We start from the raw sequence: 16,085 nt of genomic DNA on the forward strand, positions 1-16,085 counted from the left end.
CTTCTTCTCCACACCCTTATTCTCTTCACGCCATCCTCTCAGAACTAGAACCCTAATTCCATACATCCCCATCTCCTACATCCCATATCCCTACACATATCCACGCCCTCATTCTCCTCCTATTCACACTCTCAATCTCCTCCAACCCCTCGCAATCCCATCCCCCACATCACCATCCGCATGTCTATCCCCTTACATACTCAACCATCTCCACTCCAATCATCCCCCATTCCCCTAGCCTCAAATACCCCCTGCCCCTACCCCTTTCCCAGAGGAGTAAATAAACCCTCCCTCCCCACAATCACAACCCCAAAACCACCCACCAATCCAACATCGAATCCAGAGGGATCATCCAACCTCGTGCAGACATCTACTCGAATTTCCAAGCCTACATTACACACAGTTAACATCTACCTACCCACCTACCCACTCTACAAATCTAACCCCCACATCTATATCCATCCATACCACCTCAAAGCTCAATCTCACCACACCCAACACCACATCTACACAACACACCTACCTACCTACCTACCTACCTACACCTTATACACCAACAACGAATGAGATTCTTCCACACCATCCCATCTAATCTCTAGGAATCCAAAGAAAGAACAAGAAATACAGTATAAACAAGTATAAGGTGAATATTGATAAGCACATGAGATCAGCTAGGATGCGTGTGGAAGCGTCGTGATTATCGCTGTGGTTGACATCGTCTAATGCCAAGATATGGAAAATCTTCGATAGGAATCTTCGATTGACGTGGAGAGGATAGAGCGATGTGATGGTATGGTGGTGTGATGGTATGTAGATAATGCGGTATGTAGAAATGAAATGATAGTGGTAAGGGGATCAAGGACAACAAACACCGTTTAACCTTACGGTGATTTGCCGAATACAAGTAAGACTTACAAAATAGCGACTGTTCACATCTGGATCCGTACGAGATATGCAATAGGTTGATACTTCAATCAATTCATTCTCCTTTCTAAACTTCTATATTGTTTCTCCAGCTAATTACCCAGAAAAGAAGATGATCGTATATTTCATGGAATAATTCTTTACATTACCATCCCCCTCTTCTCCGCTTAATCCTCACCACCCAAAACTCTCCTCGGATCCAAACTGTGAATATCTGCACTCTTTGCTTCCCCCTCAAAAACAAATTCACTCATCAATTTTCCAGTTGCACAACTATTCTGAATACCCCAACATGTATGACCTGCTGCTAAGAAAAGTCCTCGAATACCTGTGTGACCAATTAAAGGACCACCGCCACTACTAGCTAATGGAAGATAACATGCTTGTCTAGCTAAGACTTTTCCTTTTCGTAAAGGATCGGATATCGATCCTACATAATCTAAAATATCATCGCAACTAGATTCATCGCATACAACTAGATTTGAAGATTTAGGGAGAGGAATTCTCTCATCTCCTTCACCTGTAGATATATTGTCAGGCCTAATCACAATGTAAAAAAGAAAAATTTACATACCACAAGCATATACTGTTCCATCAGGTCTAGCATACATTTCCGGATTAACCATCTTATCATGCTTTCTCTTCTTTGCTCCATCCTCACTTTTTCTTCCAAATCCTTTTGGTAAATCGATTTCCGTGAAGACTGCCCAAGGAGATACTTCCGCTTCAATCACAACACTATGTGCTCTTTGTGAAGTAATTGGTGCTTCCGGCCATACATGACTTGTCCAAGGTCCAGCAGATAATATAACATCATTCGCAGGTAACATGTGAATATGTTTCGTCTCCTTATCTTCATAAGTAACACCCTTTACACTATTTCCCGTATAATCAATTGCGGTCACCGAACCATAAATAATTTCGACACCTTTTTCCACGGCCAAATCTGCCATTGAAGTTGTAAATTGATATGGATGTACTTGTGCTGTTGTGTCTGGAGTACCCATTTCCGAATACCATTTTAAATTATCATTTTCGAACCAATCCAAAGTCGATGGAATATCATCTCCCTGATATTTCTTTTGTTTCTTCATATCAGTTTTGGGTAATTTTTTCCAAGCTTCTCCTTCATTTTCCGTGGGTTCTTTAGGATCCGCTTCCGCGATCAATCGTGCTTTGGCCCCTATGGAACCACAATGTAATTGACGATATCCCCATCTCTTTGCCCCATCATGTTGTTTTGCCAGTTCGGCATGAAGTTTGTAGGAAAGAGGTACGATGGATGCTGGGCGTGCCCATAATGCAAGTAATCCACCTGCTTTTCCTGAAGCTGCGGATGCGATGGATTGAGCTTCGATGATGGTAATTTTTGTGGTTGAGGGGTTATATGAGGGGTGGCGAGTGAGGTAATAGGCAGATGTACACCCAATAATTCCACCACCTATTTAGAAGTCAATATGGATGTGTGGAATTGATAATAATGAGAGGAACATACCAATGATTACAATATTTCGTTTCTTTTCCGTGGGAGAAGTGGGAGAAGTGGGTGAAGTTGCTGTTGCCATTGTTTTAATCCAGTGGTCGGAGTGTTTCTTGAGCATAATAATGTTTATACAAATAGAGTTTCACGATGAACAGGTGCTGAGGAGCCGTGCTGTGGTAGCTTGAGATACCTAGCTTGAGATAGCTTGAGGTGGCTTGAGAAAGGCTTGAGCTTAGAGTTAGATAAGACCCTTATCTTAGCCTAAAATGCACTAGGCTGTTTTTACTTAGTCAGCTGATGGAGTAGTCAGTCAGTAGTCAGCCAGTAATCAATCAGTCGTCAGTCAGTAATCAGTCAGTAATCAGTAGTCAGCCACTAGTCAGCCAATCAAGTATCAGTCAGTCAATTAGCAGTCAACCAGCTCGAGCCAGTAATTTAGTAACAAGCCAGTCATTCCATTCCCACGTGAAAATACTCACTAGCTAGTAATGCTTGCTTTTGCTTTTGCCGCTTCACCATAACCGTTTTCATCTTCGGCATTTCCCAGCTAAATCGACTAATCTAACCTCGGTATAAATATTACCATCTCCACTTTATATTCAGATATACTTAAAAAATGACTAATTCTAACCAATCAAACCCCGTCATCTTCCAATTTCGTAACGGCATCAAAATAAATCCGAAATCCCTTCCCTTGCCTCACATTCCCCCCCTCTAACCCCAAAACCTCTCTCAGACCCCTCACAATCCCATACAAAAGCTGTACCATCTAGACCTCCACAGCCTTCACTCTCTTACAAATATTCGCATTCTTCAAACGTCATCCGATCTCTTGATGATATCCTTACACATACCCGTACACATACCCGTACACATACCCGTACACATCCCATCCAAAGCGATTCGATCCATAAGGTTACGAAACCTTGATAAAACCCACTTCCCCTCACAATTTCCATCTTCTTTCTCTCCTCCATCATATAACTTCGTCGCATTCCCTCGACGAAGTTCCTCATCATCCAATATTTGGACTTCACGCAAAACAGATTTGACTTTGAAGAAACATTCGCAGAATTACGTTCAACAACATATTAGAAATATTACCATGTCGTCCGCAGCTACCATTTATGAGTTTGAACCCTTGAATAGTATGTTACCCTCTCTGCATTTCATTGCATTGCATTGCATCGCATTCCATTCCATCGTATCTCATCGCATGCCATCCTTCTCATCACATCCATCCATCCATCCCATCCTTCTCATCACATCCATCCATCCATCCATCCGTCCCATTCTTGCATACATTCTACCCCTCATATTCGCACATCAGCAATCTTCATCATCATCATACTAACCACCCTCCCCTCACAGAAAAGGGCGAACCAACACCCCTCTCAGATTACAAAGGCAAAGTCCTCTTAATCGTCAACACAGCTTCCAAATGTGGTTTCACTCCTCAATATGAAGGACTCGAGAAACTATACAAAGACATGAAGGAGAAGCACGGTGATGATTTTGTCATCTTAGGTTTCCCATGTAATCAATTCGGAGGTCAAGATCCAGGTTCTGATGAAGAAATTCAAAGTTTCTGTCAAATTAACTATGGTGTTTCTTTCCCAATTGTACGTTGTCGCATATCTTATATCCTAGTTTTGATATTTCATCTATTCTGGATATTTAATCAATTGGATCGAGACTAACAATTGCCACAGATGAAAAAAATCGACGTCAATGGCGATAATGCAGCTCCTCTCTTCCAATGGCTCAAATCGGAAAAACCAGGTCTCCTCGGTCTTCAACGTGTAAAGTGGAATTTCGAAAAGTGGTTGGTTGGTAGAGATGGAAAGGTTAAGCAAAGATGGGCTTCCACAACTAAGCCAGAAGCTTTGGAGAAAGCAGTCACAGAGGCTTTAAATGATGCCAAGTCTGAACTTTAGAGGGGGTTGAAAAGTGTGTGGGTGCATGATTGATTGCGAAGAAGATGAGAAGTTTTTAGGACATTCTCAAATGGGATATGATTGTTTGGTGTTGGTCATTTTGAGAGGCGGAAATCTGATTTATTCGTCGTTGTGAATTTTGTATGCGGAGATTATACCATAGAATAAGAAAGCTTTTTTTTATTTGATTTAGGGATTGATATATCTTTGTCTGTGTAGGAGATGTTGTGTATGTGAATACTAATTTGTATGATCATTTATTCATCATCACTCCCACATTTAGATAATCCAAAGTAAAGAGGCGGATTCAAGGTGGACCCCTTTCTCCCCTCCTCTTTCCATATTTCTTTCCATATCAACTCCCCAGCTTCTTGCTACTTTCTACACTATCGCGAGTCATCGAAAGATGGGAAGATTACGAGGTGGAGTCTCCTCTTGCTGGGTGGGCGAGTAGGTATTGTATGGCTTTCTGGAATGATCTTTCTAATGTTGAAGGGGTTTGGTGGTTTTGGTGGTGATTGGTGGTGATTGTTTGTTTGGGGGAGAGGAGAGGGGGAGAGGAGAGGGGGAGGGGGGGGTTTGCTGTTATTATATTGTCTTGTTGTTGATATGGATATTGTGATTTGATATTGTGATTTGATATTATATTCGAGTACTGTTGTTACTCAATGTGTGTTCTTGTTATTTATTATTTTATTATTGCTTTGATATGGTGTGTGGTGTGTAATGTGTAGTGTGTAGTGAGGAGTATGGTGAGGAGTATATGATGAGGAGTATATAGTGTATGATATATGATAATAATATATAGTATATAATATATAATATATAACGTATAATAATGTAGTTTATTAGTACATATATTATATTAATGTATATACTACTTCAAAAATATATTAAAATCAAGCTTTTCTTAATATTTATATTTTAATAATTAATCCTTATATTATAATATTATATTATAAAAGGAATATTATGAATAATCGAATTATTATGATTGATATTATAAATATATTTAGAGTTTGCTCTTAATTGGAAGTATTTGTTTATAAAGATTTGTACTTTTTTATATTTGTTATAGCTATATAGCTTTTAAGACTATACAATTTCGTTATTCTAGGTAACTCTTTTATTACAGCTTTATTGATCTCTATTTCGATAAGTGTTTTGATTATGAAATGCTTCTTTCGAAAAGCATGTTGCATGTCGTAAATCCAGGCTTTCGAGCTATTCCTGTACTTGGATACTGCCTCCAGTATTGGCTCCTGGCTGGTCTTATCTTCAATGGCGAAAATTTCTAACACCGCTTGCAGATCTTATAGGGGTTTGAGATGGTTTCCTGGGGATGGGATGGGGATGGGGGATTTGTGGGGGTGGTGTGGTAAGTAGTTAGGGTGCGGATACGGGGTTCTGTGAAGAAAGGAATTCTGACTCCTGAAATCATTAGTCCCAAGGAAGCATATAAAAGGCTGCTGCCGACTGCATGGTAGAAACAAGATGTTCTCTATACTTAACTTGTGGGCATAAAGGAGTAGAGAATTCGAGCAAGAGTGTGAGACATGAATTCTTTCTTTCTTTCGTTTTTCTTCTTGGCTTTGGGTACCTAGGTAGATTATCGTATTGCTTTCTTAAGAGATTTCCAGATTATGTTGTCGTTTAGAAGTTTCGATTCTGGATGATTTTTGTTGTTACTTTCCTATGATTATCCTCTATTCACCATACTGTCAGTTTGACAACACCTACTTATATCTCTCCGTTTTCCCATTTGTATTATACCGAGCAGTCTCAGAGAATCAAGTATCTCCAAGTCATTCTCCGTACCCTGATTGGATTTGCATGTAGATTGCCTCAGAATTGTCTATCGTTTCGAAGTTGATGAAGAGGTAATTTTATAACCCGAGGACTACACGTTGATGTATATAAGATCATGCATGTGATTCGCTATTTTGTACATATTCGAAAATCAGTAGGGTTTGCAGGTGTTCATTATTCATCTTGCTGAGTCGATGGAGTGAATCACAAATATACACTCCCCGCTTCTTTTCTAACAATTTCGCACTCTGTTCGTTATTACGCAAGAAATTCTGAAAAGAGAGGTATATAAAAGACTGCATTCTCGATCACTGAAACGTAAGTCTTAGATACACGCTTCCCTACTAATCTAGGAAAGCACAGTGTCATAGTATGGCGATTCTGCATCTTAAACGGAATGGATGTGTATGGGTTGGAAAATCTTCAGATACAACCGATTTACTTCGCAGTAACCAATAACTTTCCAATCTCTCTTCGTAATCCAAATCTGCTGTTGATACACATTTAATACCGCATTCAATGGAAGGACGGTGGTGATCTACATTTCTTTGTTGTCAAAGATATCACAATCTCATTTGCTCGCAACGTAACTCACTGGAATTGTCGAAGCTTGAGATTCAATGATATCTAGAATTATAGATATTGAGAGTGGGCTATTCAAACACTCGTCTCTCAAAAATGGATGTGAATAGCTTTTCGTGTTTGATTTTCTGTTTGTGCTTAAGCTTTGAGGTGTTTTTAACCTTATATCATCGCCGTGAGATTTCTCGCTTAGAGGCTTAGAGCAGATAGGTGATCTTACCAAACGTTAGTATCAAGGGAGTGAACGGCGAGAGGCGGGGTAAGTAAAAGAAATATTTAGATTGAATGGGCGAATTGGAATGCGTCATTGTCGAAAACCTCCACCATATACATTAAATTAATCTCAGATATTCACCCTTCCACTATCTCACCAATTCGCCATTTTATCCCCTGCTGTCTCAGCGGCTCTACAGATTTTCTCATAGAATGTCCAGACCAAAGCTATATAAACTTCAGATTTGTAAAGCTCGCTCCGGCGTTAAAGGGAAACAATGCTGATTATTGTTGAGATCTCATCATTGGTCATATGCGTTATCGTTGTTATTCAATGATTCTTTCTGTGATAGATTGCAGATCATAATTTTGCCCGAAAACATCTTTTCGAAATCTGTATTAAAATTTGATTCGTTTACGGAGATTCATACCAGCATATCAACATAAAAGATCGCAATCAGGCCTGAATCCTGAGACGTGGCTTCAATTCCTGAAATCATCTCGTTGGGTTGCTTTTTGGGATATACTTTCTCCGAGCGATAAGTTGGAAGGTATCTATACTATCTATAGCTGCGATCGTGATACTTCGAAGTATGAGGTTCATCTTCTGCGGTATGGATAGGTTCTATGGTTGGATTTGGGTGGAGGTTTATACTCCGCATGTGATTCTTGAGGTGAGATAGCTGTTCTACACTATTGATTCTCCATTTTGATTTTCATTTTCTATCTAGTGCTCGCTTTGTTTTGCCCTCTTGCCCTGCTTTTCCGCTGACTCTGGATCCGCCCCCTCACTCTCACATCACTTCTCATTTTCCCTTCAGACCCACAATTAATATGGGAGTTGTTTTCAATAATGGATTATATAAACATCCTCCCTCATCAATTTACAAACTATACATACCATACAATGATATCACGAAACCGAAGGAGATTTTGCAGGTGGATTCTCCGTGATGAGTAATATATTGTAGCACTCTCCCGGGGTATAAAACCCCAGAATCTTCACGTCGTTATCTGAAGTCTTTAAGGGAAGATGCCACTTTTTTGTTATCGCTAATCGGGAGTCTGTTGTCGTTAGTTTTGAATCAGAGACTGTCATCGTTTATGTATTTATATCAGTAAATTCGACAACAATTTTGCATTGTATCAACCAAAGCGGATTGCAAAAGCAAACATGAGATCAAGAATACTCGTCCCAACGCAATTAGCCAAACTCGCTTATTCTCATGTTGTTTACACGTCAAACAGGATCTTTCTTTTCTATCACCTTGAGAGTTTCGTTAGAGATTGATTCTCTTCGATGAGAAAATTGAACAGGAAGATATTTCGTGCTTTTTATATTTAGGAATTGGGCTATTCACAGAATTTCAAGCACATTATTTTCATGCAGTTCATGCAACGGTATTTTAAATTACTAGAATGGACTCTAAGATCGATCTAGAATCTATTCACAGATTTGGATCGACACAGGTCACTTCTCCCACCTGGCGAATGTCTCTTTCTTGGTATATAAAGAAGTATTTCTTCCACTCTGAGACTTCAGACGTCGTGAGAAGTCTTCTTTGTAGGAAAAGGGTGGCGTACTAATACATTTTAATGTCCATACATATTCCAAGTTACTAGGAAAATGTTCTCCAACCAATCAACCAACTGCCTCGACCCGAGCTCGTATTCTTGCTGTCGAATTCCCACTTATCACATCAATCCTGCTTTTTTTGTCAATACCTTCAAATATCGACGCTCTAAACCCTTAGCTTATAGAAAAAGTCTAGATCCTTCCATTCTCATTCTCATGCGGGTGAACACGACCGACACTTTTCTACAAAACTCGCTTGTTCTATCCCCATCTCAATAGCCACTATAGATATAACTTTTTCTATTACTTCCTATATTGCCTTTCTCACTCTTAGCTCTCAGGTATGCTTTTATAATGATCAATGATGAGATTGGTACTTCGCAAAGCTATTTTGAAACAAGACGCTAATGTAATGTAAAGCTAGTGTCGCTTGCTTAGGAACAAGGTGGAGGAACGTTTAAGGTTTATCCTGACTTGCTAACTATATAGTTGTCGACATCTTCGGCTGGCCAGAGTAGACTCCTCCCGCAATAACCTCAGAAAGATGGAGGAAAGAATCGACTTGAGTTGCCTTATTTTTGCACGAAAATGCCGATGTTTGCAGTTGAGTGCACAAAAGGGGCCGGTTCTGAATGCCAAGATGTAAGTTTTTTCATCGTAGTCGTCTTCGCTAATCACTGTCATTAAAGACATATAGTCGTGGGTTGTTTAGCTCATCATGTTGTGGCTTCTAAGACGGTTCTGGTAAGCCAAGGAGCGCATTGGATACATGTATTTTTGTTCTCATGTTGTCGGCAAGAAACCATTTGAAACAATTCTGAAACAATTCTGAAAATTCTTGAGCCAATTTCATCTCATCTCAGAGCTCCGCTCCTTTTGATTCAGTAACGCCGAATCCATCTAAAGCCTGCTCGCTGTCTGAACCCACCCAAATTTTGCGCAGAACCGTTGTACAAATGCTAACAGCAATCGTCCAAAGTCTCAAGCAATGCCCATTCCATACCCATTCCAAATCGAACCTTTTCGCAATTTTGTCAACGCACATGAAGTCCTCCATATGTCAATCCAGCACCTTCTCCACGAATAACCAGACACGCACTTAAATTTCCCCTTTCTATTTCTTATCGCCTCACTTTACTCGTACACTCAACATATTCACTATAAGCTATCACATGAAGCCATATCTAGAAACGCACAGAAACACAGAGAATCACTCACTTACCCCATTATTCGAGATGCTACTACATATTAGCGATCGGTATGCAAGTCAAGACTTCACAGAGATCGAGGATACCTGTTAGGGTTCTTGCTATCGCATATTCTGCGTGGCGTGTCGTCGTAACTGTCTATTTAAGAGTCTTGCACTAGCTTCAACGAAGAGTAGGCACACATCTCGTTTGGCCTTTTTTGTCCCACATGTCTGGCTTGGTGAAAAGTCGTTGCCTATGAGTATTGAACGTGAGGGTTTCGTTGGATATCTGAATATGATGGTTATAGAAATTTGGATTGTAGTTCTGGTAAATGATAAGTTCTTGTAAATTGCCTCTAGTTCTCGCTACACGGATTCACTTCGCACCACGCAGATGAAGCAATGGTACATAAGTCTATGATCAGATGGGAGACATATCAGCCTAATCGTCTGATACCTATCAAGAATGCAGGTTTTCTGATATAGGATCTCCTCATATGATGAATAATTGGTACTTTGCGAGTTCTCAGCTCTCCATTTCCAACCCCCACCAATATCATTCGTTGCACCTTAGAAAAATGGTAGATTAGCAGAGAACCGGTTTGTGCCTTTCGCAAAAATGCTTTTTCGTCCTGACTATCTTAAGACTCGTGCTTCACTTTGACCTTTGAAACGTCTTCAGCGCGTGACCTGATGAAACTGAATGATACATCATAACTTAGGTGGGATCACTACTTCGACATTGTTGAGCTCGCCTGAGACTTTGTGGTTTATTGAGATAGGACGGATAATTTGTGAGATCTTACGTTTTGCCATGTGATTTATGCGATCACGAGACATTGGATTCACTTATACAGCTCCCGAGGTGGTATGAAATAGAGCCAATAATGGATCTTGAAAAGAAAAGAAAAAGTCTGCCCCACATATACAGCTGGACTCTCGCAAGGGTCTGAAAGTAGGCAATATTGACATTTGTAAGTTGAATTTGTATAATAATTATTAAGTCTTCTAAACACTTCCTACACAAACACTTCAACATTCTCGAAAACCACACCATTTTCAAACACCACTTCCTCTTGTATACTTCACACCACAGTCCTTATACGTCATACTAGGTAAGTAATGAATCTTTAAAACTTTAAAGAATTCGGATTCTAAAAATCTATAGACAGGAAACTTCTTGCGCTCCTAAAGTACTACACTCAAAAGCTTTCCAATTTTGAGCAACTTTGGTACCACACAACCTCACACAATTCGGCCATCAACAACTAGTCATGAATTCTTCTACTGCGATTATTGTTTATGACAACACGAAAGAAGTCGGGTTGCATCAAGAATTACCAGATACTTCCCAGAAAGGGGAACACACCTGGAGTGAGACTTCAAGCCCGCATCATTCAAAAGAAAATGAGCCCACCTCATCCTCATTCAGAGGATCCCCGAATTCTTCTATCGGCTTCCTCGACTTGTCACTTGAAATCCGACGCATGGTCTATGATGAATACTTTGTCGTTACCGAACCAATCTCATTCCAAACTGGATCGTCTGCATCGCTGCCCTTTCATCTTGATAAGAACTATGGTCTTCAAACCGCACTACTTCGTGCGAAAAAAAAAATACACAGTGAAGCCGCACCATATATTTACTCCAATCGGGTTTTCAATTTAGCTGGCATCCCCCCTACACAACTACTACCCACTACCGATGCAGCTTTTGCTTATTTCTCGAGACAAATTAGTGTTCCTAATACGAAGCTTATCCGTCACCTCATTATCGACTTTCCCGAATTTAACCCTAGCCCTCAAGAATGTTATCGCCCAGAAGTCCCCAAGCCCGTTGAAGAGTCTGTGAGAATATTGAGGCAAATCTACGACCAGTGTAAAGAACTTGTAACACTTAAAATGGCATTACACGAATTACATACTATGTTTAATTTATTCAGTTGGCACACTTTCCTTCAAAATGAGTTGCTTGCTACAGACTGGCTACACAAGCAACTGCAGGGCATGCCGTTCTTGAAATATATCGTCATTCATCTTCAAGTCATTGACCTGAAGCGTAGATATCATCAGGGCTGGATAGACAAGTCGCGGGAGTATGGATGGGATTTTAAGGTCACAGAGTATGAATACAAGGGAAACAAGGATGAGGCCCTGAATGATGTTTTAGACGCTGTGGCCAATCTGGCTCAGATGGAAGATTCCAGGCGCGAAATGCAGCGAGGATATTATATCAAAAGACAGACCACCGATGGAGAGTTTGAGATTGACTATGACTTGTCGTATCGTGCGGCTTGTCGCAAACTTGAGGAGGGTCTCCTTCAATCAGCATAGGAAGAGCCCACTATCATTCGAAATTTTCATTCAAGCGCGCGACCAACAACTTTCCTAGGAATTTCACCTGCTATCAACAGCCATTTTTGTCAGCTTGTGTGGTTCTATGATCCGCACCAAGATTACTCATCTGACAGTTGGATAGGAACAAATATGGGGTCTCAAATAGGACTTCTTGAAAAATCATTATCTAGTTTCCAAAGTAATCCAGTCCAACCATTGTATTTACCTATCACTGTAAAATGTGCTCGAATTAAAGAAAGCAGGCTAGCGGAATGAATGTGACATTGGCTATTTAAATTGATTGCATTGATCTAAATCTAGAACAACGGAAGTGGAAGGCATATGGGCCTACAGCGCCAGTGAAAGTGCCTTGATATTCCAGCAATATATCAAATCCAGGTGTTTTCCTCAGTGCCTCACTACCAAGATGGGAGGGGCGCGAGCCTATTTATTATCAACAATTCATTCAAGGATCCAAACCACGCTGATATCCCATAAACTTACTGGCGTGAGCCTCTTCAAGTTCTGTCAGGAGTACTTTGTCAGGTAATTATCTACAATCCAGACACAGAGTTGGATAGGATGACCTGAATAAGTCTTTCTTCCCCTGAGGATTTATTCGTCCTCACGTGGCAGGCTTTTACCTACTAGTCACCAAGTTCTTTCAGACTAGACATCTATAAAACGATATTCCAATATAATCTATCAAGAATAGAGAATATCCAAGCAGCGACCTCGACAAGTATATTGAGCAGGATTTTCTGAAAAGGACACACTCTGGAAATTAGGAATAAATTTTGGCTTTAGTCAAGCCAAAGGGATATTGCTATCAATGGAACGTCTGCTCGTTTGCTATCAATATCACCCACGAATTGACAGTTCAACATATAGACATTCACGATACAAAGATTCTCACTACCATACTATGTTTTATTGTTGTTACGACGAGTACTTGCAAGCCTTGGCACAGTAAACATCAAACCTTCTACCAAACACAGACAACTTCAACATTCCTATCTTCATGGTACCATCACACTTGTTAGAAAATATGGTGATCATTTGCTCTCGACTCTTCTTCGTTTACTATTCCGTGGATTCCTCGTCTGCTCATCGAAAGTCTTTCCAAGTCTTATATAACCCAGTGTCTTGGCTTGATTTCAATTATCCTAGTCAAATCCACCTTCCATACTATATTCACTCCACTCTACTTCTGATTCTCAGCGCAAGATTTCAGAGACCAAAGGTCAGTGTAAATCACAGAAACTAGCTGTCCATCTCGACTAAAGTAATACTCCACAACACTTATACAGTACATGTACATGACCTCACAGACTTTAGGTAATAGATAGACTCATGTAGTGAACTACGACGGCCATTTTCGATATCATAACAGAGAAATTGGCCCATAAAAAGAAGCCACGAGAGATTCTCAACGGGTACCCTCGATATTACCTCAACAATCTCAGCCACAAAAACGTTGAACATGTAAAGAGGGGTAACAAGTGGATTCAAGAGCCCAAATCCCCTGAATTGTAAAAGTGGAGACAAAAAAGGCATTGCAACTTTGCTTTGTATGTGGATTTGCAAAGATGACGCAATAGTATTTGAAACAATATTTGAAGGAATGGGAAAAAGTAGGTTGTTATAAGTACCCCCTGGAAAGGAGGGCTGTAACAAGTTATGGATCGAGACAATATGGAGCTAATTTGGTATGGGGAATGAAAGATTGTGCGAAAAGCGTATTCTGGATCCTAATGTAGAATATCAACTTTAGTCTGAGATAGAGTTGAGAATTAGAGAGACAATGTCGAATACATAAAGAGAAACGATATTATGAACAATAAAAAGTAACAACAGGTGGCATAACGTGTATAAATGACAGCAAAACAAGATTTCAGACCACGAACAAGAGGCGAGAAAGGAAAGACAGTCAAATAGAAGATCAAAAACTCCTGGATTCTCATCTAAAGTTCATCCCATTATACATGGCGATGGCCAAGTATGCATTATGCATACACATTATATACTAGCGAGTTTTAGTTCTCAGCCGGTTGTCCAAACATAAAGCCATGATTTCATCCAAAACTCTCATCTACCAGATGCAACCTCCGTCAAATTCATCTACAAGCTGAACTCGACCTTCATAACCTCATCGATTCCATCCTTAATAGCACTAGTCTTAATCTCATCCAATTTCTTCAAAGGTGATCTTGGGTATCCACCATAGCCATAGTAGCTTTGAATTGCGCTCTTGGTACCAGCAATAGCGGCCTTAGTAAGGACCCAATCACCCTTACTTAAAATCTTTTGCAATTCGAAAGCCTCATCCCTCTTTCCTTCTCTGTACAACTCCCAAATCTTTACGCAAACCTTTGGCATAACATTTGCACCACCGGCAATGATACCGGAACCACCGGAAACCAAGGTTTGAGCAGTGAAGTCACAAATACCACCGAAAGCCATGTAGCCAGAACCTTCTGAGAAAACGGTCCTGGCATTGGTAGCCAAGGCAACTCTGGTAAGTTTTCCTGTGCTACCACAGGTGAATTTAGTACCGATAATGTTGGGGTGTTTGGCGAGACGGATCAAGAGATCGGAATCCATGTCAATGCCGGCAACAGCACCTGGGTAATTGTATAGGATAATAGGTAAAGGTGATGCATCAGCTACTTGAATGAAATAGTTGTAGATAGAATCTTCGTCCATAAGACCACGGAAATAAGAGGGGGGTAATAACAAAACGTATTCTCCACCCGCTGCTTCTGATTCTTTGATGAGCTCGACGGTACCGCGAACGGACCCTTCGGTAGCTCCGACAATGATGGGAACTTGATCGAAGCCGGCGGCATCGAGAGCTTCACGGGTAGCACGTGTGACGGATTGTTTTTCGGCGCGGGAGAGATGAACAGCCTCACCGTTGGAACCCATGGTTACAAGACCAACGAGACCAGCTTCGGCGAGACGAACGGCATGTTTCTTGATGGTCGGTATGTCGAGTTCTTCAGTCTCAGGGACAAAAAATGTCATAGTGGGAGCGTAAATTCCATCTCTGAGAGGTCTTCGTGTAACGTGACCGTTGGAACCGTTGGTTGCTGCCATTGTTATGATTGCTGTATATGTAGATGAAGAGAAGTGGGGGCTTAGAGTGGGACGCGAGGTATTGAGTATTCAGATATAGAAGAGAAAAAATGTATCTTCAAGAGGGTGTGTGTGAGGTAGTATGAGGAGAAAAGAAGAAGAGAGTGAAAGACTGCAGAAGGAAAGAGTATCTTATGTATATGCTAGCAGCAAAGAATGATGGGCAACCCTGTGAATGACTTGACAGAAATGTATACTAAATTAGTCCGAGGACCGGGACTAGTGACCTATCTTTTTGTGAATAGTATTAAAAAAGTAAGATTGAGTTGTTTTCCATCAACATGCAGAATCTAGGAGGTCCATGGAGCTCGAGCCAGGAATAGTGTGCCGGACTTCCCTGATAGTTTCTCGAATTATGATCTAAGTTTGTGGAAGCAGTGGGGGGACTTTCTAACTTCCCCGTATAAGATTCTTCCGATTTGCGTGTCAACCATGCATTGATAACGTTAATCGGCAAGAGATTCACGGAAAGCGGGTTGAAGTAGAAGGGATTCATGAATTTGAAAGGGTTTGGTTCAGGGTGTACCGATGTTCTTAAATTGGCATCTAGTCGTTTTTCCAACTGCCGTGTGTGTATCTTTGCACATATCATTCTTGTTAGTCGTTTCCTAGCTGTCTAGGCGATGATACACGGCACATCCCATGACTAACGGTTTATTGTAATAGATTTATGGATGTTAAAATGACAATCAATATGATATGATCAATGCCGTCTAAGCCATTCAGAAGTGTTCCAATTGATGGTAGTGACTGAGAGATGTTCGAAACATGTGGACTCAAATTGTCAATTCAACATTCTGAGTGTCGTTGATGCTGGAAACTATTTTTCCACCAATAAACTTCCTGGTGATGCCAAGGGCGTGGGGTAAAAATGTGGCCAAGTTGAAATTAGTTCAGG

At 40.6% G+C, this 16,085-nt stretch overlaps 4 protein-coding genes across 4 annotated transcripts; 2 read left to right on the forward strand and 2 right to left on the reverse strand.

Annotated features, from left to right (window-relative positions):
- Positions 1 to 957: 957 nt before the first annotated feature.
- On the reverse strand, positions 958 to 2,583 carry EAF01_004698 (uncharacterized protein). Its single transcript, XM_038912952.1, has 3 exons — positions 2,420 to 2,583; positions 1,499 to 2,365; positions 958 to 1,444 (listed from the first exon to the last, which is right to left on the reverse strand). Exons 1-3 carry the CDS (start codon positions 2,523 to 2,525, stop codon positions 1,092 to 1,094), a joined length of 1,326 nt encoding a protein of 441 aa, XP_038771038.1. The 5' UTR covers positions 2,526 to 2,583; the 3' UTR covers positions 958 to 1,091.
- Positions 2,584 to 3,512: 929 nt separating this feature from the next.
- EAF01_004699 (uncharacterized protein) lies at positions 3,513 to 4,344 on the forward strand (the record flags this gene model as incomplete). The annotated part of the gene is made up of 3 exons (XM_038912953.1): positions 3,513 to 3,555; positions 3,779 to 4,029; positions 4,120 to 4,344. The coding sequence occupies 3 exons, from the start codon at positions 3,513 to 3,515 to the stop codon at positions 4,342 to 4,344; spliced, it is 519 nt and encodes a 172-aa protein (XP_038771039.1).
- Positions 4,345 to 10,987: 6,643 nt separating this feature from the next.
- Positions 10,988 to 12,046, forward strand: EAF01_004700 (uncharacterized protein; the record flags this gene model as incomplete). The annotated part of the gene is made up of 1 exon (XM_038912954.1): positions 10,988 to 12,046. One exon carries the CDS (start codon positions 10,988 to 10,990, stop codon positions 12,044 to 12,046), a length of 1,059 nt encoding a protein of 352 aa, XP_038771040.1.
- A 2,124-nt stretch (positions 12,047 to 14,170) lies between these two features.
- Positions 14,171 to 15,148, reverse strand: EAF01_004701 (uncharacterized protein; the record flags this gene model as incomplete). The annotated part of the gene is made up of 1 exon (XM_038912955.1): positions 14,171 to 15,148. The coding sequence occupies one exon, from the start codon at positions 15,146 to 15,148 to the stop codon at positions 14,171 to 14,173; it is 978 nt and encodes a 325-aa protein (XP_038771041.1).
- Positions 15,149 to 16,085: the final 937 nt, after the last annotated feature.

The sequence above is a fragment of the Botrytis porri genome (assembly GCF_014898465.1).
Source record: "Botrytis porri strain MUCL 3234 chromosome Unknown BPOR_006, whole genome shotgun sequence".
Taxonomy (NCBI): Eukaryota; Fungi; Ascomycota; class Leotiomycetes; order Helotiales; family Sclerotiniaceae; genus Botrytis; species Botrytis porri.